This window comes from Prunus mume, linkage group LG5 (genome assembly GCF_029339155.1).
Source record: "Prunus mume cultivar Tortuosa linkage group LG5, ASM2933915v1, whole genome shotgun sequence".
Taxonomy (NCBI): domain Eukaryota; kingdom Viridiplantae; phylum Streptophyta; class Magnoliopsida; order Rosales; family Rosaceae; genus Prunus; species Prunus mume.
The window spans coordinates 18,571,506-18,598,501 of NC_142702.1; the positions used below are offsets into that span (position 1 = coordinate 18,571,506).

General features: G+C 35.1%; 3 protein-coding genes across 4 annotated transcripts; all 3 read left to right on the plus strand.

The window, feature by feature from the left end:
• The first annotated feature begins 1,221 nt into the window (after window positions 1-1,221).
• CYCP3;1 (cyclin p3;1) lies at window positions 1,222-2,312 on the plus strand. The gene is made up of 2 exons (XM_008234345.3): window positions 1,222-1,774; window positions 1,858-2,312. The coding sequence occupies exons 1-2, from the start codon at window positions 1,347-1,349 to the stop codon at window positions 2,120-2,122; spliced, it is 693 nt and encodes a 230-aa protein (XP_008232567.2). The 5' UTR covers window positions 1,222-1,346; the 3' UTR covers window positions 2,123-2,312.
• An 8,198-nt stretch (window positions 2,313-10,510) lies between these two features.
• EXPB4 (expansin B4) lies at window positions 10,511-11,988 on the plus strand. Its single transcript, XM_008234346.3, has 4 exons — window positions 10,511-10,752; window positions 10,880-10,992; window positions 11,129-11,316; window positions 11,576-11,988. Exons 2-4 carry the CDS (start codon window positions 10,930-10,932, stop codon window positions 11,901-11,903), a joined length of 579 nt encoding a protein of 192 aa, XP_008232568.2. The 5' UTR covers window positions 10,511-10,752; window positions 10,880-10,929; the 3' UTR covers window positions 11,904-11,988.
• Window positions 11,989-20,415: 8,427 nt separating this feature from the next.
• LOC103331701 (zinc finger protein ZAT9-like) lies at window positions 20,416-24,876 on the plus strand. 2 transcript variants are annotated; one of them, XR_001677845.2, is made up of 3 exons: window positions 20,416-22,468; window positions 23,612-23,704; window positions 23,814-24,876. XR_001677845.2 is itself a non-coding variant. In XM_016794440.2 (2 exons), the coding sequence occupies exon 1, from the start codon at window positions 20,971-20,973 to the stop codon at window positions 22,450-22,452; it is 1,482 nt and encodes a 493-aa protein (XP_016649926.2). In that variant the 5' UTR covers window positions 20,416-20,970; the 3' UTR covers window positions 22,453-22,468; window positions 23,612-24,876. The 2 variants fall into 2 exon arrangements, 1 of the variants encoding a protein (XP_016649926.2); XM_016794440.2 differs by having other exon boundaries at window positions 23,612-24,876.
• Window positions 24,877-26,996: the final 2,120 nt, after the last annotated feature.

Sequence of the window (26,996 nt, forward strand, 5' to 3'; positions counted from 1 at the left end):
TTATGACAATCTGTAAAAATTTGTGTGCGTTTTATTGCCACATTTCTATTGTTAAGATTTCAGAAGAATGAACTAGCGGTCCACTACGATCAATATTGATATTGTCCTTAATTTAACAACATGTATAATCTGATACGTACGAGGTTTTATACAAAATAAAATGTCTTCATACTTAATAGTAGAAACCATCATTATGGAAAGAAAATAAAAAGATGAATGCTTTCATTTTCTGCCAGGAAAGCAGAGAAAGATATTGGCCGTACCGCAAGCTGCAAACCAAGATATGTGACACTGATGAGTCAAGCCACATTTGCACGTGTAACTTCTTCTTCTACTTAGTACAAGTGCCACTTTGGATTTGTACAATGACACAAATCTCGAGGAAAAAGTCAATCTTTAAATGCCGTCTAGTTCTCTGGGCCCAAACACACCAACTCGAAGACCCACCAGCTATGAATGCGCCTCCTCCTCCCCCTCTTCTCTCTCAGCCCTCTCTTTCCCATGCCCTTCTTTGTCCTCCAACCCACTGTCGGCGAGAATTTAATAATAAAATATCAAAATCGGTTTGTTTTGAATAGAAAAAAGAAGGGTCAATAATAATAATAACAAATCAAGTATGTATTTTGTATGCGTTTTGTGTTAATATACAATGGAAAAGCTGAGCTGTTTGTTTGTACTTTGCCTTTACAAGTAGCAGGCACATATCTTATTGTTTGATTTCATTTTTTAGCTTCCACCCACCTTCCAAATGTCTCAAAATCAAGAAAAATTTAGTTGCAATGGAGATGATACTGTTTTGTTACTTCGGCTAATAATGCTATACTACATGAAAATATTATACAAATTTATAAATAAACCCAATCCTAGACATGTATTTATAAAAAAACCCAAGCACTATTTAAACATAGAAACACACCTAAAATCAACCCCAAAGTCAACTTTTTGGGTGTGTTTATAAATGGGTTTTGAGTGTGTATAATGATGGGTTTTGGGTGTGTTTATAAAGTGTTTTGGGTGTTGGGTTTTTTTATAATTTCAACCTCCATTTTGGGTGTTTTAGTGAAACTCCCAAAATATTATCACACGTATCATAATGTTATTGGCTGAAAATAGTAAAATAATGATATTCTTGTTTCGTGAGAATCTTTCTCCTCAAAACCAATGTCACTTGACTCATTTCTCTAAATTTATTTTTTTATTCACTCAGCATCACCCGAGTCTCTAAATTTCCTACTTGTATATAAACTCCCAACCCCAAAACTCTTTCACCACAAAAACCCCAAAATCTTATAAGCCTCTCTTCTCTCTTCTTCTCACTCAAGTATAATCAAATACAATTTGCAAACATGGTTTCATCATCAACATCAACATCTCTCATAATCTCTCCAAGAAAGCTCAGATCAGATTTGTATTCTTATTCATACCAAGAAGATTCAACTACCCCTCTGGTGGTTAATGTTCTTGCTTCTCTGATTGAGAGAAGCATGGCCAGGAACCAGAGGATTGCCAAGAGTTGCAGCAGCCCTTGGTACATGTCCAAGGACATGAAGAAGACTCGGATTTTTGAGTGCCATGAGACCCCGGACATGACAATCCAATCCTATCTGGAGAGGATTTTCAGGTACACCAGAGCTGGACCTTCTGTGTATGTGGTTGCATATGTTTATATTGATCGGTTTTGCCAGAACAATCCTGGGTTTAAGATCAATGTCACAAATGTCCATAGGCTTCTCATCACAACTATAATGGTGGCTTCTAAGTATGTTGAAGACATGTAAGTCTCTCTCTGTTTCTCTGTTTCTTCTCTCTCGCTCTTTGTATTTCAATTTCTGATATGAAATGTTGATTCTTGAACAGGAATTACAGAAATTCTTACTTTGCAAGAGTTGGTGGATTGACAACCAATGAATTGAACAAGTTGGAGCTTGAGTTTTTGTTCTTGATGGGGTTCAAATTGCACGTCAATGTGAGTGTGTTTGAGAGCTACTGTTGTCACTTGGAAAGAGAAGTTAGTATTGGAGGAGGCTACCACATAGAGAGCACATTGAGATGTGCAGAAGAAATCAAAACCAGGCAAAATGAAGAGAGAAGATATAACCAGTTTGCTGGTCTTTTGTTATAAGTCAAATGAAACAATTTCCAATTCTTTTCTTTCCTCTTTGTGGGATTTTAGTCCACCAATTCTTTTGTACATATTTCTGTATAATCTGTGAGAGATGTAATTTTGGGGGGTTTACTTAGGGAAGCCAGTACAGAGTGATGTGTAAAAAACTGTTATATCTTTTTTAGTAAGAAAAGTATGATTTTCCAAATTGGCCTAATTGGCTGTTTATGCCAGACATAACATTAATTTTCTTGGTAAAGTAAGCTTTAAAAATGCATAAACTTTGATTGCATCCAAGGGAATTGGTAACTCTGATGTGACATTTTGGATGGGGAGATTTTGTAAAAAGGCAGAGGAGAGAGAAATTTTTTAAAAGAAGTTAAAATGGACAAAATTGTCCTTATTTATTTTTAAATTTCTTAAGAAATCCTTTACATTTGCATGTCTTTGATTTGAAAGTTAAGAGGTTTTTCTGTCTTTTAAAAAAAAAACTTTGGTTTTTTCAAAAGTGAATTTTTTTTTTTTTTGGTTAAAACCTAAATTTACTTATTTAATAGCTGGGGGAAGATACCCTATTTTGACAGGCCACTGCTGCCGTCCAGGGTGTTTAAAGGGTCATTAGTGGATTTTTCGTTTTGGGTCTATAAGAGGACAAGTTAAGTAGAAAAATCTCATCAGAGTTCGAACTTGAGACTTACATAATATCATGAGAGTTCAAACTTGACACTTACATATATAAAGTAATATCATTTTTCACCGGATTAGATCCAATTGACATTAATTTTTTTTGAAAAATTTTCTGCGAAGAGTGAAAAAGTTGACTTAGTTGTTGTGTTGGTAGTTTTACCTTAAAGACATGATAAGAATGTTTTTATTAAAAAAAAACTACCACCCAACTTTTCTTATCTTCTTCTTTCTTTTTACCCCCAAAAGATCTTACACCTTTTATTTACTTCGAAATTGTTGTATGATAAGACTCTTTTGTTTTTCACACATGGGCACATGCAGATCCATATATTTTTAATCAAAGTAAACAAGAAAGGACGAAGGGCCATTTGTAAAGCATATAAAGCATATATTTGAAGAATTGACCTTCTCATTTGATCACTAATCTTGTATTTGAATTGGTTAATTAAACTTTAGTATCATACTTAAGCCTTACAAAGTTGCAAAGGATCAAGATTATGATGCATCATTACCACCAAACGACCGACAACAAGTATAAGCAGGAAAGTGGGAGGAAAAGTGGGGGAAAGAAAGCAACCGCAGCGGTGGAGAGGAGAGGACAACAAGTGGTTGAAAGAAGGGGCATCTTCTACGTAGAAGACAGGCAAGTTAGAAATGATCAAATGACTACTTTAAACACTATTTTTCCTTGATAATGAAATTTAACTGTCCCCACATGTTCTTAGGTATACTTTTGCTTTCATGTTTTCCATTAAACAATATTACCAAATGATGATGAACTTCGAACCTTATTCCATTTCACCAATGAACATTCAATTCGGTTTTAATTACCCTTTAAACTTTTCCTTCATGCCAATTTGGTCAAAATTTTCTGTTAGTTTCCATCATGTGCAACAAACATGAACTAACCTTTTAAGGTATATATGTCAATCGACGTTGCAACTAGGTTGGTGGGAAAATCACAGGGTAAGGGACATAGTGAAAGTGGGTTAAAGGAAGTCCCAACTTAAATGGACGAAAACGACCCTGAATTTGACTAAATAGTTTACATAACTAACAACATGGGGAATTGGCACGAAATAATAGACTGGGCCTCATAGCCAAATTGAACTTACACCTAGTTGTATATGTATCTCTTCTTTTACGTACATGATAAGAAATAAAAAGAGACGTCAGATCACGTGAGAAGAGATATAAAAAAATATGACATGCAAGTTCTTTGTTTATATTTCCTTAATAGAGGTTTGGTGATCCTTGTGGTAATATTCACCTTTCAATAAAACGGCTATGGCCTAATGACAATAAGACATAATTGTGGTTCTGCTTTACCCCATCTATATATCTTTAGAGCCACTAATCATCTTTTTTTAGAAAAAGGATTTTGTGTTCAACTATGACTACAACTATAACTACATGTTCCTAAAGCTAAAACTTTGGATGAGATTTTTGGTAATCATAGATTTCCCTGGAACACAATTATTTGGAAGGAGGATGACATATACATTTTTTAGAATAGAGATGCGACTACTAAGTAGTTTGATAATGACTTTTTGTTCAGTGACATACTAAGATATCGAATTAGGGTTTACCAGGATGAGCGATTTATTTTATTTTATTTTTATATAAGAGATATTGAGGGATGAATGTTTTTTCACACACAAACTGCCAAATAGTATGCAAATCAAAACCCTTTTCCACGGGGCTAGACCGCATTGGCTGAACAATCCACTTTCTAGTTGACTATTATAAGGACTTAAGATAATGGCTGCCATGGTTGGTGAAAAAGGACCAGCTAGCCATGCCTCAACTTTTTGTTGATGATATTGGGTGTACGGGTAGAAGAGAATATGTTGGGTGGTGAGTCTTACAAAATTCTGAGGGCAGTCATGAACCTGAAATTATATGATCAAATAGTCAACTTTTTCAAATACAATGCAATTCCAGCTATTGATCATACCCAAACCAGAAGAAGGACAAAAAACATATAAAAGATGAAAGGAAAGAAGGATGAAGCTCTCATAAAATAAACTAGTTGTTGCTTATGAGCTAAAATACAATATGAGCCAGAATTGGTGGGATTGTGTTTACAATTTGGCAGCACCATTCTTTGCCACCGCTTTTCTGAGTGACCAAATACACTTTAAAATCCTCATTGCATTTACTTTATCATAATACAACAAAAACTGTCCCCCCCACCTGAAACTCTCTCTCTCTCTCTCTCTCTCTCTCTCTCTCTCTCATATTAGTGATTTAGATGCAGAGTTTCACTTGACTTGTTGATATTTGTAGCTTATCCACCTCTTTTTTTGAGTTTATTTTATTGTTATTGTTTTGTTTTTTCATACTTTATATTTTTATTATTATTTAGAGTTTGCAATCTTAGGATGTTTACATTAGAGTTTCTTTGATCTTGTGTGATCATTAGTGGAGACGCATCAGATTATCTTAATTTTGATGTTATTGTAATAGCCATTTGTAGCTTATGACTAATTATTTTTTTAATTGAATTATAAATGCAATCCCACAATTTCTAAATTTTTTATAAAAATTTATTGGGTCCTTCAAGTTCTGCTTTCACATTAATTAGGTTCCTTAAAATCAAATATTGTTTAGTATATCACCAGAAAGAACCAGTTTTCCATGTTACAAAACAGGTTGCAGGAGTGTAAAAAATTATCATATTACAAGATCCACCTTTCCCAAGAAGAGAAAGTAATTTCAGCTCCCAAGTCACACATTACAAATTAATTTTAGATATTGTTCAGTGATCAAATTCTAGAACATGCAAGATTTTGGAAGTTTGAGGAAATGCCCAGGAAGTGCACGAGCTCTAATAATTTTTATGTGTTTTGGGGTTTTTTTTTTAATTTTTAATTTTTATATTTCTCCATGCTCTTGAAAAGCAGGCTCCAACAAAACAATTCAAAATACAATGGAAGGTGGATTTGATGTTTTCTGTAATCTCTTATTTATTTATTATAGTATAAAAATAAGTTACAGGTGAGAGTGGCAATGATAGGGGAATCTCTTCTACTTTATTTTTATTTTACTTTAAATGATGAGGCCAGCTCAATGTCTGGAAGGTATGGAGATTAGGATTTAGTAACCCATATATGAACCAGATTAGTTGTTCATATAAACATATTGTTTTTGGTTAAACAGACATGTAATCAGATCTTAATTCGGTTTGTGCCCCCATGTCAATGATCACTGACCTAATTTAACTCCTTCTTAATTTCTTTTAGTGAAAAAAATTAAGGTTATGGGTGCCATTTCTTGTCTAATTATGATTAAGAATCAAAGAAATGGGTGTTTGGTTGGAACAGAGATTGGTTTAGGGTGTTTCGAATTGTCTCCTAGTCCATCAAAAAGCTGCTGATCGATCTTCTCCTTGACAAGTTTTCAGTTTTAATTTTAATCAAGTCAGCTGTCGACATTAAAAAAACAAGGGGAAATTACTGAAAATGGCTTTTAGTATAATTCAAAACAAAATCAACCTCGGACTAGTTATATTGAAATTAACGAAAAAACAGTTTTGTGAAAACAATTTAAAACTTTAAAGGATATTTATGTAATTTCATAAACCTCAAAGAATTTTGTGAACGAACCGAAAACTTCAAGAGGTGTTAGTGTAACTAAACATATTTTAGGTGCATTTAGAAGTCTTACACATAGTGGCCCAAAAACAATTGCTGAAATTTGGTGGTTTGGACCCAAATTTGGTGGTTCACAATTTCAATTGGCCTTTGAATATTCATTTTTATCTCAACAAGGAAGGACAATGTCGTAATACTTTGGTCCATTGACCAGGTCTTTTACTCTTTTGGGCCCATAAATACATAATAAAAATTGAGTAAAATTATACTATAATAAATTCACTTTGAAATTTTTTAAAAATTAGAATTTGATACGGGGTTTTAGCAGAATTTGGGAAAGGGCTTTTCAGTAGAATTTAAAGACGGGCTTTAAGGCTAAATGGACTTGGGTTATATTGTCATTTCATGACCTCCCTTTCTGAAATGTGTTTGGTTATGGGCCTTGTCTAGGGGGTTTGATTCTTCCCTAACCTCACAAACAACTATAAATTGGCTTGTTTAATAGGGAGGACTATCTATAAAAGGCCGATGATTAAAATTTATTCCTCCAAAAATAGTAAGATTAGAAGGGATAAGTTTTAGTCATTAACTTCTATGAATAGTCCTCCTTCATCGTCTAAGTTAGACAACAATATCCATATTATACATTGAATGCACATGAAATGAAGGCCTTTTGCTAGTTTAGTTTAGTCCAGTCCAGTATAGTCCTCCCTACTAGATGTTGAGTGGTTTGGTGATTTTTGTTTCTTGAGTTATTGCATCTGACTTTCTCATGATTTTAGACCTTAAATACTATTTGGGTTTCTCATGATTTTGGCTCAAAATTGCATGTTCTTATCTTAACTGCTAAAATGGGAATATGCCTTTGATAGCCTTTTCAGTTAATGATATATTCAAGGACAAAACTTGCCCTGAAGGAAAAGCCTAAAAACTTGTTCAGATGTTCAATTTTGGAGCAAAGTGGTTCATTCTGTTTCACCTACTAAAACCTTCATCCATTTCCATTTTGGATTTTCCTTCCCACCTTAAACCTTTCTTTTTTTAATTTCTTTCTGAAAGTGATAGACATCTAGATCATGTGGTGCCTCCTCAATGCATTGAATTTAGATATATATATATATATATATATATCTCTCTCTCTCTTTTTCTCACATGATGGTGCTAAAATCAATCACCCCAATTAGCATGGCTAGTCCTGGGCAGCGCGACTCAAGGAGCATCAAATCCATGTCTAATCAAACAAACATTACCACACCTTATCACTAAACTAAATGTGTCTTCATGAAAGATAGCTGTGTTCGTTACTTTTATTGTTTTATGGTATTAATTCATAAAAGATACAGTATTTTCATGTTAGATCATGTGAGTGTCCAATCTAAGTTTTACACAAGGTCGTCAAAATCTAAAAGTTGGTCCTATCAATAACCAAATTGGTCACTAATGCCTTAGGCCAAAACCCAAAAAATGTAGAAAAAATGGAGAAAAAAGAAGAGATGGACTTGAGATCATGGCAAAGCAAGAAAACATGTCAACCAACAACCATTCCCATGCTTGACGAAAATAGATAAGACAAAAGCCATATTAGGTCTTTGGAAAAATGAGGCTTGCTAGAATTACGTACTTTTGACCAAAAATAAAAATAAAAATAATTATATGTGCCCAAATTTCGCCTAATGCCCGTAATATGAATTTCAATGATGTGTACACGCACGTGGAGGAATGGGTATATTTCCGACCGTGTTATCTCACTTGATATGACGTGTAGGGCTGTGATCGATTTTTCAACTGTCAACAAACCACCATTAACGGCTGCATCAACGAACTCATTTCGCTCTCACGCTAGTAAAAAACCGAAAAACCGGAAATCTTGTACTTGGACTTCGAGGTTATTATGCATTCAGCTCCTTGAAAGGAGGGTTCTGTGTATGATTTACAAGGACTGCAATAATCTGGTGGGTCCGAATTTACGTTGGACCCCACCAAGTAGACTAAGGTTTACTTTTATAGTTCGAACTTTTAATATGTTTTGCTCAATTAATTAACCACATTAACATTAAGAATGTAAATAGCAACAACTATTTAGTAACAAAATTTACGGTTAATTTAAACGTTATAAAGAAATTAACTAGCTTATGGTTTAGTGGCACTAATCTCTACTTAGAATTTTATATTCGACTTACATGAATAGAAGAACAATATGTATTTGTTATGAATTCGATACCAAATCGTGACTAATCCATTGTTCATTCATTAACAAAACTTTGTAAATATCCCATATAATTTGGATAATTATAAAGAAGAGAGGAAAAAAAGACTTGTATAAATGATAAATTGGATGTTGGATTAGTGCCAGATAAAGATATGGGTTCTTTAGAGACAGTTTGACTTTTAATATGAATTTCTTTTTATGAAGATATTTTTTTTGGAAAAAGAACGATAGTATATTATTGATAGTAAGATAAGTAACAGTACCAAAAAATCAGGCTATGTCCTTGGAATATGAATAAATTTAATTTGAAGAGATCCATTCTTGTACTATTAAATTCAAATTAAAAGTCAAGCAATATAGCATTACTACAAATGCACAATACCTAGGTACGAAATTAAACTATGCCATTAAATTACTAAAAAATCATTTGGGCTTTCGGTACACTTTAAAGAACAATCTCTTAAGCAAGGTCTTGAGTTTGAGTTCTAGCATCTGTGTAGTGTGTGTGAGTTTAGTATATTATCGCTCATCTCAATAAGAAAGGTCCTAAAAAAATAAAATTCTACGATTACAGAAAGTATCAACCTCAATTGAAAAATAACACCTATCAATTCAATTGCATGAAGTATACTAGGAAAGAAATCCTTCCGGCTTATTTTATTCACTTGTATATACAGATATGAATGCAATCTTTTGAGGAAATAAAAAAAGTTTCATGATTTGTCTGTGCCCATGGAATATAATATATACTTCATCTTCATACGTATATGGCATCAAATACCACATTTTGTGTTTTTAGTTCTAAATTTCTTGACGTGATTGCTTACCCATCTTGTCACATATATAGTACTGATCATAGTATGCCTATACCAATTATGCTCATGGAGCACATAATTTGCGGCAAGAATTATTTTAGTGGTAAGATTTTATGAGAAGTCATGGATTAAAAACAATATAATTCTCTAAGAAATTAATCTTTTATTCTTTGGGTGGGACAATACATTATCATAAGAAGTTGTTTTTTTTTTTTTTTTTTAAACCAAGAAAAGTTCAGGGGGAGATTGGCCACTCTCGATACCAGCGCCATGACAGACACACAACTTTGAGTTGGAAGGATTTACGCGTGGTACCCAATTGCCAGTTGCCACGGGTATGGATTTATGTAGGAAATTATAGATCGCGCACCAACGAGGACTGCGGGTAGCGGGACTTGAACACTAGTGGAGCTAACCTTACCAACTGTACCAACCCCGGCTAAAGTTTTCTTTTTTCTAGAACTTGCATATAAAAGTTTTTTTCCCACACATTTGTGACCTCTTATTTTCTTAACCGTGTTCACTTGGAATTGTAGAAAATTTTGTAAGGATATCATAAGTCTTCCATAAAAAAGTTATTTTTCCACACCTGTGACCTTTTATTGTCTTAACCGTGTTCACTGGGACTCTTTTATGTATAAATTTTATATATTGATTAAATTTATGTAACATGAGGACGACTGTAAATCATTGATTAATCTTATATTAGAAACATATTTCATCAAAATCATTTCTAGAGTTCTCCTTTTGATATTGGATTGGTTTGAGGAGGGGTGGCTAAAAGTTCCATACTCCATGTTTGCTGATGACAATCTATGAAGTGCAAATATATTGCCCATATCTTGTAACTTGTACGAACCCAAGAACCTCAAATGAAGAGCAAACGTGAAGTGAAGGAGATGTTTGCAATTGCAAAATCAAACTGACTTTCTATATTTATAATAAATAAATAAAAATCTGGCTTGGTTCTTAAGAAAATAAATTATCACACGTGGCATTCAATAGTTGGGTGCGTTTGAAAGTGATAAGCCTCTGCTTCAGTTGTTCACACTCTATAAATACCAGCCAACCATCATTCAAATTCAAATCTGGCAAATAAGCCAAGACTTCAAATTGCCCCTGTTTTACTAGACTCATTAAGTAAGCAGATAATGGCTCTTGTTCTTCAACCTTCATTGTCCATGGTTACTCTTGTAACCTTGTTTTCTATTCTACTAAACCTAAACCCTAGCTTATGCTTCAACCCAAAACTCTTCAGTGTGTCAAGGGTTCAGTCTGACTCTGACTGGGCGGCAGCCGGTGCAACTTAGTATGGAAACCCCGACGGTGCCGGGACTGATGGTAAAGGATATATACATAGAAAAATTATTTTGGTTATTTATATTCATATTAAAAGACGTGACTTTTGTCACATGATTTGAGGTTTTATATTAGAAATATACATTTTAATTATTGATCTTGTGTATAGGGGGTGCTTGTGGTTATGGCAATGCTGTAGAAAACTCTCCATTCTCTAAAATGGTGTCTGCTGGAGGCCCATCTTTATTCAAATCAGGCAAAGGATGTGGAGCTTGTTATCAGGTCAAACATATGTAGCGGCTTATGTACATGGATGTGACACAAATATTGAAAATTAATTTTTGTGCTTATACAAAATAATTTCAATTTCAATTTTAAGAATATATTAAGAAGCTGAAATTAATGGCACAAATTTCAGGTGAAGTGCACGACGAATGCTGCATGCTCCGGGAAGCCGGCGACTGTCGTTATAACCGATGAGTGCCCTGGATGTACTTCAGAGTCGGTTCACTTTGATTTGAGCGGCACTGCGTTTGGAGACATGGCAGTTTCCGGCCAGGAGGGACAACTACGGAATGCTGGAGTCCTGCAGATTCAATATAAAAGGTAAATAAAAAAAATAATATGTATAAAAGAAAGCTGAATCTCTTGTAGCGTCCTCTATGGTCAATTTTCTTTCGTTTTAATTTCAATTACCTAGAAGAATATTCTTTTACCAAATAGTCTGATATGTCATTCAAAAGTCAGTTTAAACTATTACTTACATGGATGCCATTTAGATATGTGATTTGAATTCACAATTTATTGTAACGCAACGTGTCAGACATGCAAAATAATGTTACCCCTATTCTCAATATATGTACAGAGTGGACTGCAACTATCCTGGAGTGACCCTCGTCTTTCATGTCGACTCGGGTTCAAACCCTAACTATTTTGCTACCCTAATCGAGTATGAAGATGGAGCAGGTGACCTAACCGAAGTTCATCTCAAGCAAAGTGGTGGAGACTCGGACTCATGGCTTCTCATGCAGGAATCTTGGGGTGCTGTTTGGAAACTTGACTCAGGCTCAGCATTGCAAGCCCCATTCTCTATTAGGCTCACTGCAAGCAACGGCCAAGCCCTTGTTGCAAACAATGTCATTCCGGCTGGTTGGCAAGCCGGCCAGACTTATCGATCCCTTGTCAACTTTTAACCCTATAATAAAATCTGGGATATTGTACTCGTTTGATGATTTAATAAATAAGATTAATTAGTTGCCAGTAGTCAACTTAATTATTGATCGTTCGTCACTTAATTCGGTTTGTCTTTATGAAGAAATTCCGTAAGCTGCCAATTGTGGAAAAATATGTTACCTTTTCTTCATGGTTTAGACATTTTTATTATTATTTTAATTAGGAGTATGATCTTGAGGATTTTTTTAGATCGTTGAAAATGAATGACTTAATTGGATCACTTACCACCGTGAAACATGTCATGAGCTGCAATATGATTAGGCAACTTACATGTACATTTACATGTCATTTGTCACATAACTAAAAATTAGGATTTAAGTTGGTGTCGCAAGCGTTACTATTAATTCATATTATTTAGCGGCCCATAAACCCGATGGATAAATTCCAAAGGAAAATTATAAGAAAATAATCAATTTGCAGAAGTATCTGTTTATTATTGCATACTTCAGCAAGGTTTATAAGCCAAAGACCATTACAGCAATAAAATTGTGTGCATTTTATTTTATGAATAAATAATATGTTTTCGTAGCCTATAATTTTAGGACTTTGCACAAATAGGCTTATTCCAACATGACATATTATACAAAAATTCTTTTATAGAATCTATTTGAAGAGAAGAATCCAAAACTATTCACTTATCATTTTCTAATTGGTTCTTATAAAATTTTAACATACTAAGAACCGATTGGAAAATAACAAATGACTAGTTTGGAGTTTTTCTCTACAAATAGGCTCTATATGGACTTTTGTATAATATTTCATGCTCAAATGAGTTTTTGAATAAATATCTTAAGGGGTTCGGAGAGAAGGGCTACAACAACAAAGTGTCTCGGCTCCCATGGGTATGCAACGTCCGTTATTAAATTGCCTCTTAGCGCACTCTTGTACACATTGCAGCATTCCAAACGAGGGTCCGCAGGTTTCATAGCAAAAGGGGTCAGCTGCCTCCTTCACTTCCACATCTACATTCAAAATACATAGCATCATCAATGCCAAAGTGACAATGCATGGCAAGCCCCAAAAAAAAAAAAAAAAAGACACCCCAAAGTGACAATAATTTATTCATTGAAATAAATAACGGATATCAAACTTCAAGGTTAAATTGTTAAAATTGAAACTACATGGATCGAAATGAAAAATTCAGTAAACTATATAGATCAAAGATGCCTAAAAAATGTGATATTTGAATAAATAAATAAAAGATTCACTTCCCAAAACACAATGAGGAAAAAGTACTCGAGAGAAAGAGAGGGGAGAGTACCTGCGTTAACGAATAGGGAAGCCATTGCCATGGCAACTAAAGAGAGCACAATAATTTTTTGTAGTCCCATTGTTTTTCTTCTTCTTGTATATGGATTGGAAAACCCTATACGAGAATAACTCACTTATATAGAGCACCCTGCCCTCGTACCTACCACACAAAATATATCATTTATGAGTCCGAAAATAGTCACTGGTTTAGTTAGATGGCTTAATATTTCCATTTATTGTATTTGGCATGAGATGTTTTTTTCTTGGTTAACATTTTGGCATAAGATTTTGGTTCTCACTTTTCTTATTTTTATAGTATTAAATTTCTTGAATGGGTTTTGGTATAAGATTTTGGCATAATATTAAAAACGGGATCTCAAGCCTCAGCATTTAGGATATGTGCATTTACACACATTTAAGAGAATATTAATAAAAAACAACCATTTGCACCTTTATCATAACTATCCAATAACTTTGAAAAAAATAATAATAAAAAATAAAAGTACCCCAGCACGACCCTACCCCCAAGGACAGCCATCTCTCTCTCTCTCTCTCTCTCGATTTGGGATTACTAACTCTCAACAAAGCCCAGGAAGAGATTTTATGAGTACTACAATTAAATATGCAAATTTATAACTGAAAAATAATTGGCCACAAATACTACATATAAAAATCTTATATGTGCCTCCCAACTATAGAACCTAGTAAAAAAGAGGTGCGTGTGTGAGGAAAAGAGAGTGAGGGGCAGCTGCCATGGATGGCAGTGGGGGTAGGAGGGATGGTTGCTACTGTTGGGATACCTTTTTAAAAAAGAAAAATTTATTTATAAATTTTTGAGTTATTGGATAAATATAATAAGGTGCAAATGGTTATTTTTAATTTAATACAATTATGATGATGTGGACTTATTAAAGTTCATTAGATTAATCTAATGGTTAACATTCTCTTAAATGCATAGGTTCGGGATTCTTAAAAATGTTTTGGGTGGGTATAGATCTTGTTGTATGAGTTGGGTAACTTTTCATAATTATTCCCCTCCCATTAGGAAGGATTCCCCACCCCAAATTTTTCTTTTACAGGTTAATTACTCCAAATTAATATATAGAAGGAGGGAGATTCAAATTTAAGTGTAAATGAATGGATACACTGTCATAACTACATATGGTAATCTATATTTTCGGTAAATAATAATTGTTAATTAAAAATTTAACTTTCCTATATTATATTTCAAAATTTTCTAAACGTTATTATCTCATTCATCACACATGCCATGCATGTTGACTCTAAAAGAAAGGGGGAAAGGAGAGAGTTGAGATTAACTGATGGGCAAGAAGCATCAACAAGGCCCAAACCACTCTAATCCAGGCCCCACCCTTGAGATTGTTTTACCACACCCTAGCCCAAAACATACTGTGGTTACCAACAATGAGTCATTCTATAGTGAGGACCTTAAGGCCCTTAGACAAGGTCTTATCTTTTAATCATTGGATCAAACTAACCAACCTGATTTAACGGCTAACCAATTTAATCCAAAGATCAAGGGATAAGGCCTCATCTAAGGGTCTTCAGGCCCTCACTATAGAATTCTACCACCAACAATAAGGTTCAAGAAGTGCTTATCATGTTCAACCCCCCCAAAAAAAAGAAAAAAAAAAGAAAAGAAGAAGAATATATATATAGCAAAAGACAGATAATTGTGAAAATTCAAAATATCATAAAATGCCCTTGGTTAATGCAAATATTAAGAATTAAAATTATTAATTAAATGAGGACAATATGGTAAATTCATACTTTTTCATTAAAAAAAAAATCAAAAATCAAAACACAATCAGATAATGAGTCCTATTTTTATAGAACGCAACTACCCATTATCCTTTTTAATTCTAAAATAAAATAAAAAAATTTAAAAAAACCAAGTGCCAAAGGGATAGTAATAATAAAAGATAAAATCCTTTTCATGCTGACTTTTGAATCTTATAGTATCATTATAAAGGACTCGTAGCTCAAGTGATTAAAAGTAATTACTCATACATCTGAGGTCATGTTTTCGAATCCATCCTCCCCAATATCACTTGTAAAAAATAAAAAAAATTCCCAAACTCATACAAAATTCTAGGCTGGGACTGGGAGCATCCAAATGCAACTTAAAATCCAGCCCAGATCTCCTGCTTTATCAAACACAAATATAAATAATAAAAGTGTAGTGGAGCACCTTCAAGTTCACTGAGTTAGGAATCAATACGTTAGTTGTTACCCCTAATTAAGTTAAATAAAAGGGAAAATGATTAGCTAGTTTGCAACTGGAAATGAAAATTTTAGGTACTTGTTATGATACGGTTTATGAATTAATAATGGACCATCAACCTTTTTCTTAGTGATTTAATTTGCAGGTAAGGTGCAGTCAAGTTACTTAAGAGCTTCACTAAGCGTGTACTTGTTTGTTTAATCACTCTCACTACTTAAGCTACTAGTTTTTTTCTTTCTGTGAATGCTTTGAATCAAAGCAAAACCAATGGCTGAATGAGAAATGATTGATTAGTGACTAATCCCACTTCACTGATGAAAGCAATGACTTTGCTTAACCAAGAGTTCACTGACTAATTGTGCACCTTCTTGACCCACAAGTCGTGTTGAGATCTCAACAATTTAGGAAGTATAAATTCTCAAATTAAGAAACCATAAAGTATATTTTCTCAAGGAAAACAGTTTAAGGGTTTGAATAATTAGAAACTCAACTAATCATCACTTGATTCACGACAGGCATTTAGACGCATAGATTAGTTTTCTTTGGCTTGGAATTGAAGGGATACGAATAGGTATGGCAGTTAGTTAGAACCACTCTCTCCTTTCCTCTCTTTCACTCCCTCTCACACACACACACACACACACACACACTCTCTCTCTCTCTCTCTCTCTCTCTCTCTCTCTCACAAACACACACACTCTCACACACAAACAAACACTCACACAAACAGAACTAAAACCGTACTCTTGATGTACGGACGTTCATCCCTTGGTTGTGCCTTTGACTCGGCGGCGCCACTGCCACAGAAAAAAGTCTCTACCCATCTAACCCTCCGTCCACTTGTCACAATTTCATCACATCCAAAGCTCATCAAGATCTCTCACACCCCCTCTCTCTCTCTCTCTCTCTCTCTCTCCACAATTTCAATCCAAACCAACACTTTCAACTAAAAACTCTTAATTAACACCATACAACCCCAAGATTCCGTACACTACAAGAACAAACACCTACCCTTTCTCTTCCATTCTTGACCCACTTCCATCATCACCCCTTTTCTCTAGCATTTGCTTTTGTTTTGTTTTTAATTTACTTTCCCTTGTTTTTGGGTTTTTTTGTTGTTGTTGTTTTTTAATTTAATGGCTCTGATTGTGGACCAGCAATCAAGCTTCAAACACTTTTGTAAGATTTGCAAGAAAGGATTTGGGTGTGGTAGAGCGCTAGGAGGGCACATGGAATAGGTGATGAAGGTATGTGACCTATTAATTGGTTTCTGACAGGTTTAAAGGAATCAAGTCAACAAGATAATTGATTTCATCAGAAATCTCTCCAATCAACTTATTGCTTGAGAGATCAATACTCTTTAGAAGTCCAAGTGTACTTTTGTATTTAGACCTTACTCCTTTCCATGTTAAAGATGCTTCATCATCATAAGGCAAATCATATAAAGATTTTCCGAACTGAATTCTATAGGAATGCTGGATAGTTTGGCTTGAACTTCCTTTTAGCAAAATTGTTGAGACATTTGGGTATTGTTCTAGAGATGTTGTTTATCGACAAATCCGAAAGTTGAAGGCATGTAAGATAGCATAATTGTGGCGGGATGCTTCTATAAAATTGATTAGATTGTTTCTGTGTTTTTAATTATTTTTGTTGTGATGTTGAAGTTTAATAAATTGTTTTTGTGTTTTTAATTATTTCATTATGAATATTACCATAATATTTTTCGGCAAAACAAGGAGATAACTCGGCACAAATAAAGAGAATCATGAAAAAAAAAAGGGAGATAAAACACAGTTACACAGCAAAATGTAGAAGATAAAAAACAAAGCAGGCCCATTTAATACGTGACAGAGGATGAAGTGTGAACCAAATCAAGCTACAAAATCACCGGCCCCGATGGATAAACTTGCAGTTTTTTTTCAAATTTTTTGGGAGGTGGTTCAAATGGATGTCATCGGTCTGGTACGTGGTTTTTTCTATTCTGGCCGCATGTTCCGAAGGTTTAATCATACTCATATTGTGCTTATCCCGACAACGAATAGTCCACGGAAGATGTCTCAGTGGCGCCCTATCTCCCTTTGTAATGTGGTGAGTTTAAACCAATCGGCATTCGTGGCAGAAAGGCAATTTACGTACAATAATTTAGTGGTTACATTCCCTCGAGTCGGCGAGGGGTGTTGGCGACCATAATATGGCCATTAAGATAGACACGGCAAAGGCGTATGATCGTGCTTTAAGATAGACATGGCCAAGCGTGGTCAGCGAAGACATTGCGTGGTGGGTCTGTAGAGGTGATCTTGGCTGCTTCCTGGAGGCGGGTGGTGAAGATGGGTTGGTTTGTCAATCTACTCTCATGGCAGAAGCCTTGGCCATTCGGGAGGCAATAAACGCCAGCTGGACAGTAGGTTTTAAGGAAATAGTAATTGAGTCAGACTCAAAGGAGATCATTACTATGTTAGGAAGGAGAAGGTAGTGACTGACTGTGGAGGTGGAAAGCATTGTGTTCGACATCTAGACGATAGCGGATCGGCTGGATCGAGTCATCTATATGCACACTAGTCGCTCTTGTAATCAAGCTGCCCATTTGGTAGCATTGTTTGTGTCTAAGCAACGAGGAGCTCATTCATGGGTGTTGGTTTGCCCAGATTGGCTGTTTAATTGTCTTGCAGAGGATGTTAATGTTTATGTTCGTCTTTAATAAAATTCACTTTCGTTGGCCAAAAAAAAAAAAGGGAATGGATCTTGCGGTATCAAGTTGGGTAACTTTTCATAAATATTCCCTTCCCATTTGGAAGAGGATCCTTCCCATCATAAGAGCGCCGGCACACTATTATGGCCACCACATATCCTAATCTATCTTTTCTTGGTAAATAGTAATGGTTAATTAGAAATTGAACTTTCCTATATATATTTCAAAATTTTATAAACATTATTATCTCATTCATAATACATCACCATTTGACCTTAAGTCCATGGCCTGAAGTGGGTAGATCGAGGCCCAATGGGCCAATGCCCGGCCCGACTCGTTCTTTAATTAGGCTCGTTTGGCCTGACCTGCACTTGAATTGGGTAGGGTTGGGGTTTAGGATTTGAAACCCTAGGTCCGACCCGTTTAGGCCCTTCTTTTTTTAGACTTAATTGATGTACTTATTAACCTCATTTTAAACTTAATCAAAATAATATAATATGTAAGATAACTTAATAAACTTCGTATTTTATTTACACATGACATGAATTAAGTTAATTTTTTCAATATTATTTAAAAATTTGTAACAAAAATTTATAAAAGACATTAAACTTCAACCCACATCCAACTGCATGCCATACATGTCGAGTTTAATAATGGACCATCCAACTTTTTCTTAGTGCTTTAATTTGTAGGTAAGGTGCAGTCAAGTTACTTAAGTATATAAGGGAGCTTCACCAAGGCTGAACTAAGCGTGTACTCGTTTGCTTAATCACTCTCACTACTTCAGCTACTAGTTGTTTCTGTGAATGCTTTGAATCAAAGCAAAAGCAATGCCTGAATGCGAAATGATTGATTAGTGACTAATCCCACTTCACTTGTGAAAAGTAATGTCTTTGCTTAACCAAGAGTTCACTGACGAATTGAAATAGTAATAGTGCACCTTCTTGACCCAGAAGCTGTGTTGCGTTGAGATCTCAACTATTTAGGAAGTACAAACTCTAACTAATAATGCCTTAATTACAAAATTCAACGAATTATTCTGGTCCTAGTTATATCAAAAATTTTACTTAATACAAATATTCATAAAATTTTGACATTAGGGAAAGTTGACCTGATTATATTGGACACTCTAACATGATGGAAATATTATGACGACCTACTTATGCTTTTTCATTTTTTTCATTATCATTTTCGAAACAATAATGCTATTTGTACCACATTTACTGACCACATTATACTGACCTCAATAATGCTGTTTGTACTATATTTACTGGTCACATTATGCTAAGCACCAACTATCTTCCGAATTCGAATCGTTTCATTAATTCTTGTCAATAAAAAATACATTTGATTCATATATACTGATTTTTGCACGAAAGACATGATGATGCTAAATTTTCTCATTTCAATACGATTCTTTACTTAAGAAACCATATAGTATATTTTCTCAAGGAAAACAGTTTAAGAGATTGAATCATTAGGAACTCAACTAAGCTCATTATACCCATTTGAGATCCCAACACTCCGGTGGAGACATTACATGAAGAAACATCCATTGGCTCGACGACCCTGAACCTGTTTAAAAATAGGAAAAATAGTAAACTAAAATGTTACACAATAAATAAATAAAACATGCATGGGGTTCGAGTATAATTTTGTGTAACTAATAATCTCAAATAATGCCCTAAGAAATGAGTAGTTTGGATTACGGGATGATTGTGGAATAAGCTCAAACGAGTGATTAGTTGGGGTCGAATAATTAAGTTAATAGGCAATCCGATCAACTGAACTAATTTTATGACTTGATTGATGACAAGCTAGCTTAATATACGTAGTTTGAGATCCTAACACTCCGCCCTAGTACTAGCTGTTAGAAAATTGGAAAAATACAATGTAATAAAATAGTAAATAACATGTACAAAAGTCATTGAAAAAAATTAGTGTCACTTCAAATAGCTGATTTAGTCATTTGACATCTAAGTTTAGGAGCAAATGCCTAATTATCGTTAGCATTCTTCTGAAGTTAAAGGGAATATTCTGTATTTGGGCAACTCAGAAAAAGGAAAAAAGAAACAAACAAACATTAATTAAAAAGATTAGTTATCTACAATAGAAATAATTAATTTAATGTGTGGAAAAGCAGCTTGAACCAACCGACAAAGAAGGAGGAGCATAGATTAGTTTTCTTGGCTTGGAATTGAAGGGATATGAATAGGTATGGCAGTTAGAACCACTCTCTCCTTTCCTCTCTTTCACTCCCTCACACACACACACACACACACACACACACACACACACACTCTTTCTCTAAGTCTCTCACAAACACACACTCTCACACAAAAAACGAACAAACAAACACTCACACAAACACAACTCAAAAACGTGCTCTTGATGTACGGACGTCCATCCCTTGGTTGTGGCTTTGACTCGGCGGCGCCACCTCCACAGAAAAAGTCTCTACCCATCTAACCGTCCGTCCACTTGTCACAATGTCATCACATCCAAAGCTCATCAAGAACTCTCACACCCCCCCTCCCCTTTCTCTCTCTCTCTCTGTCTCTCTCTCTCTCTGTCTCTCTGTCTCTCTGTCTCTCTCTCTCTCTCTCTCCCATATCCACAAATTCAATCCAAACCAACACTTTCAACTAAAAACTAGGACTAGAAACTCCTAATTATCACCATACAACCCCACGATTCCGTACACTACAAGAACAAACACCTTCCTTTTCTCTTCCATTCTTGACCCACTTCCATCATCACCCCTTTTCTCTAGCTTTTTTTTTGTTTTAAATTTGCTTTCCCTTGTTTTTGGGGGTTTTTTTGTTGTTGTCTTTTTAATTTAATGGCTTTGATTGTGGACCAGCAATCAAGCTTCAAACACTTTTGTAAAATTTGCAAGAAAGGATTTGGGTGTGGTAGAGCGCTAGGAGGGCACATGAGGGCACATGGAATAGGGGATGAAGGTCACATCGACGACGACGATCCTCCGAGTGATTGGGAGGACAAACTCGGCGGCAATGTTCCATCAACCAACAAGTGCATGTATGCCCTAAGAACAAACCCTAATCGCCTAAAGAGCTGCCGGGTTTGTGAGAATTGCGGCAAAGAGTTCTTGTCTTGGAAATCTTTCCTTGAACATGGAAAATGTAATAGCTCCATAGATGCCGAACCCCTCATGTCCTCCCCGGGCTCCGATGGGGAGGAGGGGGCCAGCGGTCGGAGAGGATGTGGGTGGTCGAAAAGGAAGAGATCGATGAGAGCCAAAGTGGGCAATTTCAATTCACACTGCCCATCAAATGAGGAAGAAGACCTTGCGAATTGCTTAATGATGTTGTCCAATGCCACGGTTGATCCTATGGAAGCTGAGCCGGAGGAGTCTTGTGCTTCAGCTAGCAAAGAAGAGGAAAGAAGAGACCCTATGAACATCATGGCTCCTATGTCACGTGGGGTGGCCATAGACAACACTAAGGCCAAAGGGGTCGCCAACAAAGGCTTGTTTGAGTGCAAAGCATGCAAGAAAGTGTTCAATTCCCACCAAGCCTTGGGAGGTCATAGGGCTAGCCACAAGAAGGTTAAAGGGTGCTTTGCCGCCCGGCTCGATCACCTCGAAGATAGTATGGCCGACGATGATGTCATCACACATGAAGAATTCTTCCCCAATAAACCTAATTCAACCCTACAATTCGACCACGGCTCTAACACCCCGTCAGCCTATACCTCGAAGAGAAAAGCGAAGGTGCACGAATGTTCGATATGCCACCGGGTTTTCTCTTCCGGGCAGGCATTGGGCGGACACAAGAGGTGCCATTGGATCACGTCCAACGCAGCGACAGACACGTCTACATTAGCCAAGTTCCATGAGTTTCAAGAAAGTTTGGAGCAGCAAATGATGAACCAAAGGCCTAAGTTTGATGGTTCTTCGGATCCACTTGATCTGAAGCTTGATCTTAACCTACCAGCTCCGGCAGATGAGAATGGTGGAGGAAGTAGAGAACGTCCCAATCAATCAAGCTTGGAAGTCTCGACAGATTTCTTTTTACTACCATGGATTGGGACAAAAGAGGAGGACAATCCCCATCTTCACTCCTCCCACCAAAACGACAATGACAACATTAACAACGACGACAACAATAACAACAACAACAATACAAATAATAATAACACTAGTAATGATTTTTCAATGCAGAATGTGGTTGATGAAGCAGACAGTAAGGTGAAGTTAGCAAAGCTAAGTGAACTAAAGGATATCAATACCAGTGGGGGCTCCTCACCATGGTTGCAGGTGGGGCTTGGTTCAACAACTGATGTTGGAGCTGAACCATAATTTCATCTCAAGGAAAGTGAGATTTTCTCAGCTCTATCTCTCTCTCATCTTTTTTTTCTCCTCAAAGATTTTTTGTACGTATCAAGAAAAACTGTAATTATATAACAAAACAAGCTCATAGTTCAAGATTCTTTTTAAAATTTAAATTTTCCTTTTGAATTGTTAAATGTACATTATAGTGGGTCAATTTAATTAAGCCCCAATCTCATTTCATGCATATGCATGGCATTTATACTTCTAATAAAACATTGTAATTTTCTATATAGTTTTTCTTGTTGAAAAATTATTTGATTAAAAAAAAAAAAAAAAAAAAAAAGCTCCAAGACTACTGTCATGATATCTAGGAAGAATTCGTTAGTGTCAGTCACCACCACACACACAAACTTGGTGAAATTATGAATCTTGGGTTCCTAAGGGGACCTCTATGTAATCTGCTTTAGAATTCCAAAAAAAGAAAAAAAAAAAAGAAAAAAAAAGAAAGAGAAAATAATTATAGTTTAGTTCTTTCTTTCTCAATGAGCTGATGTTTTTGGTGCAGGTCTTATACTCATGTCTAAGATTGTTTCGTTTGAAAACTTTCATTTAATTATCTTTTTATCATAAATCTTAAAATAAAATTTAAAAAAAATTCAAAATACAAAAGTACATGGGTTTATACATCAGTACAACATCAACATTAAAATTATCAGCAGATTATCACATTTGGTTTAAGGTTAGGATTCTGTAAAATATTTATCCCCGTTTACGAGAAAGAGTTCAATAGTTCAATGTATCCTCATTTGATATGAAATAAAAATTAAAGAAACTTTAGTAATGCCCCCTCAATACTTTGTCCTTTAAACATTAAAACATTCAATTTGGTTCCGAAACCCCCAGAACTTTCAATTCATGCCGATGTTCTCCTGTTGTTAGTTATGTCAATTATTCTGTCAAACTGAAGGTCATTTCGTCCATTCAAGTGAGACATGCTATTGATCCAACTTCACTATGCCCCTTACACTAAAATTTTCCTTCATGTTTTACCACTCAACTAAACTGTCAATGCCCAAATTTGGGTCCGTGGCTGGTTGCGATGTCAATTGATGCATATGTTCTTAAAACTTAACCATGTGAATTGCACATGATGGAAACTAACGGAATATTGTGACATAATTGACAGTCTTAAGGACATTGGCAAGAACAGAGAGTGTAGAAGACTCAAAACCATTTTGAAATTCCAAGGGCAAAGAGGAACAATGTCCAAAAGTTCAAGGTGCTTGCTAAATTTTTCCCAAAAATACAAATGAAAATGTAAGGTATGCCTCGATGGATAAGAAAAACGTTTGACTGACATAGGCTCTGCTGGGTTTGCCACGTGTCAGGTGGACAAAAGCTGTGCTAACATGTTTCGCGCACTGCCCTCAGGTTGGCTAAGCGCTGACCTACAAAGACGAGGGCGGGTCTATTGGTCACGAGGGGCCCACCATTTTTTGTGGTCACAATCGGACCTACTCAATTTAATCTCTTTAGAATTTTCCCGACGTGTCTTGGGATCTTACTTTGCTCATATTTGAAATGATTTGGTTTCAGAAAAAATAAAAAATAAAAAATAAAAAATTCTGACATTAAAAAAAAAAAAAAAGTCAATTACATATACACTCCTCAAATTATGATCAAGTTGGCACTTTGTTCTCCAAATTACTTTTTTTTTTGTGGGTCGCGTGACTACATGAAATGTTATATATGTATCATATTAATGTTATATACGTATCATATTAATGCTTTTAAAGATAATACATTGGATATTCCAAAATTGGTTTGGAATTACCCAATTAGCCTTTTGATCGAGTGGTATTTACTTCAACTTGATTAGAGGAGGTTTCAGGTACAACTCATATAAATTGTGATGACAATATATATTATATTTATGATGAGTTTGATATTTAGTATGACTTTATTGTAGGTGTATTGGTCCATTGTAAAAGTAGTTTAGTTTTAATTTTCATGATCATTTGATACATATTGTGATCAGGTCTCAAGTTTTTTGGGTGCATGTTGGATTTCTCTTGATTCACTTCATGAGAATGAAAGTAGAACATGAACATCACCTGTTACTCAAGAAAACCCTTTGCTTTTATTCAAGTATTTCAAATTTCAGGTATACTATGGTACGACCTCAGGCTTGACAATTGATGTATCTGAATTGAGTATTTATACTATTTGAAGCTTGATCGATGAAGGATGAAGTTTCTCTGATTTTTGGGCATGAAGCTTGAATTTATTGGTTGTTTTTAGCTTGAAATTGTTGTCACATAGACAAAGCAGGGGAAAATAGTAACGAAGTTGTAAGGAATTTCGGAACACGGAAAAGAGTTCATGGGGTTGATTGAGTGTCACAAATTTCTTTTAGGGGGACCCGATTATATGTCAGGAGGTCTTTTTGTAATTGAGGGTTGACTCTAAAATAATTTGCTACTATTAGAGTTATGCATTTTGAACACAATATGTTAGTGTAATTTCTCTGGCACAATAATATATGAATACAAAATAATCAAATCTGTTTGGCATGAAATAGTAAAGTATTTATTCATAATATAAAAATAAAACTCTCGTTCTTCGCTTTCTCGACAATCTCTATCTAAATCACCAATTTAATGATTTAGTAGCAAGGAAAGTAAAAGTTTACGGTGATCATATTCAAACAAATATATATAATGAGATATTTTAGATTATTTTCAACTTGATCCCGAACTTCATAATTTTACAAATTCATACACAAACTCGAATAAACCTACATACATAATACATTAACCATCCTCTCATCACGAGTCATATACATCAAGTCCATTAGTCGGTTTACGCAACAAAGTTAGCTTCATTTGCTTGGTTACTTAGCCCCAAAAAGAAAAAAGTAACAGCTCCCTTTGTGCTGTCAAGACCTAGCTAACAACCACTCTCTAGTACCACTACCACCGACGATATGCTCGACAGAGTTGGTAGCAAAACCATCATATTTTCTTCACCAACCAGCTACTCGATGATCACCATAAGATTTCACGGCAAAAATGTTATTTATTGGTTTGCTTAAATTTCTAGGGTTTAATGATTGAGACTTGCCAAAAGGCCTCTTCGGTGCCTAGCATTCATATTTAAGGGCAGGCATTCAGTCACGGAAATTAAAGGGGTCTTATTCTTTGAGTAGAATCTTTCCACACTGCCTGCCATTAGAGGTATGACTTTTCAAAGTTTCGTCCACTTGGCTTAGAAAGTAAACAAGTTTCTAAGCCATTAGGCAATTGCATTTGGCTTCTATTTATTCATATTTTACTAGAATTTGGCCAAGGCCTGTGAATTCAAAAGTGTGCCTGTGTGTGTATGTATAAAGCAAAACACATACTGCGACTGGAGAGTAGTTTTCATTAATTTATGAATGATTTATCTTTCTGGTCATTCTCATGATATAAACTAATTTCACATGTGGAATCTAATGATGGAGAAATACCCACAAGTTTAGAGGAGTATTAGAAAATGTTGGTCCACATTGTAGCAGCTAGAGTTTTGGGAATAGTGGTAAGCCACCAAACTCTATCCTGATAACCATTTTACTAGAGTAATTAAGATGTACCATATTAACTTGTTCAATTTGCGTATTATATATGTGTATGTACATATTTCTGAAGAAGACTCTAGTTTTTCATACACTTCTAAATTATATGGAAAAATATGCATAGTATTCATGTATTATACACGTACATGTTTTCACAAATAATACATCTTTTTTATTTTACAAAAAGTACACATATTATTCTTGTGCTATGACGTTTCATAGAAGGGTATTGGGCTGAGATGAGGCATTTGAGAAGACAAGGCCACCAACGGAGTCATTGGCGGGCCTATTAAGACACAAGGAGGTGCAAAAGGGCTTTTAACAAGCTTTCTTTTTCTTCTTTTTAAATTAATTGCTTGGCTTAAATTAATCGTGGGTGAAGATAGTTTTCAATCCTGAAATTCTTTCTTAAGACGACAATTCAGCTGCTTTTCTCAAATGAAGATACACTTTTTATTTTCTTTCCTCAGCAAATTATTTTTATAATGAAAGAACATGACTTAATTAGCACATCCTTTTCTTTTAATACTAGAAAGAAAGAAAATATAACTTCATACAGAGGAGGAAGAAGAAGCACATGTGCTTTCCCTCTTTTTTATTATTTTATTTTATAATTTTAAATAAAGCTTTTAGCCTTTTAAAATTGCATCTCTGCTAAAAAAATTCTGGGTCTGCCAGTGAACGGAGTCTAGCCTAGTGAAAATTGGCCTTTACTTGCAAACCAGTAGTCTTATGTTCGAACCTCTATAACACCTTAGTAATATGTAATTTAGACTATCGCTTGTATTATAAAATAATAAAAAAGTATGACAAAGCCCACATCCCATGGAGAAATTAAGGGATGTGCTGAAATTATAAACTTTATAAAGCCACCTCCAGTGGCAAAGAGGTCACATAATTGCTCGGAGACAAAACCTAAGGATGTACAGCAGTATCAAGAGTAAACGGCTCACTTAGG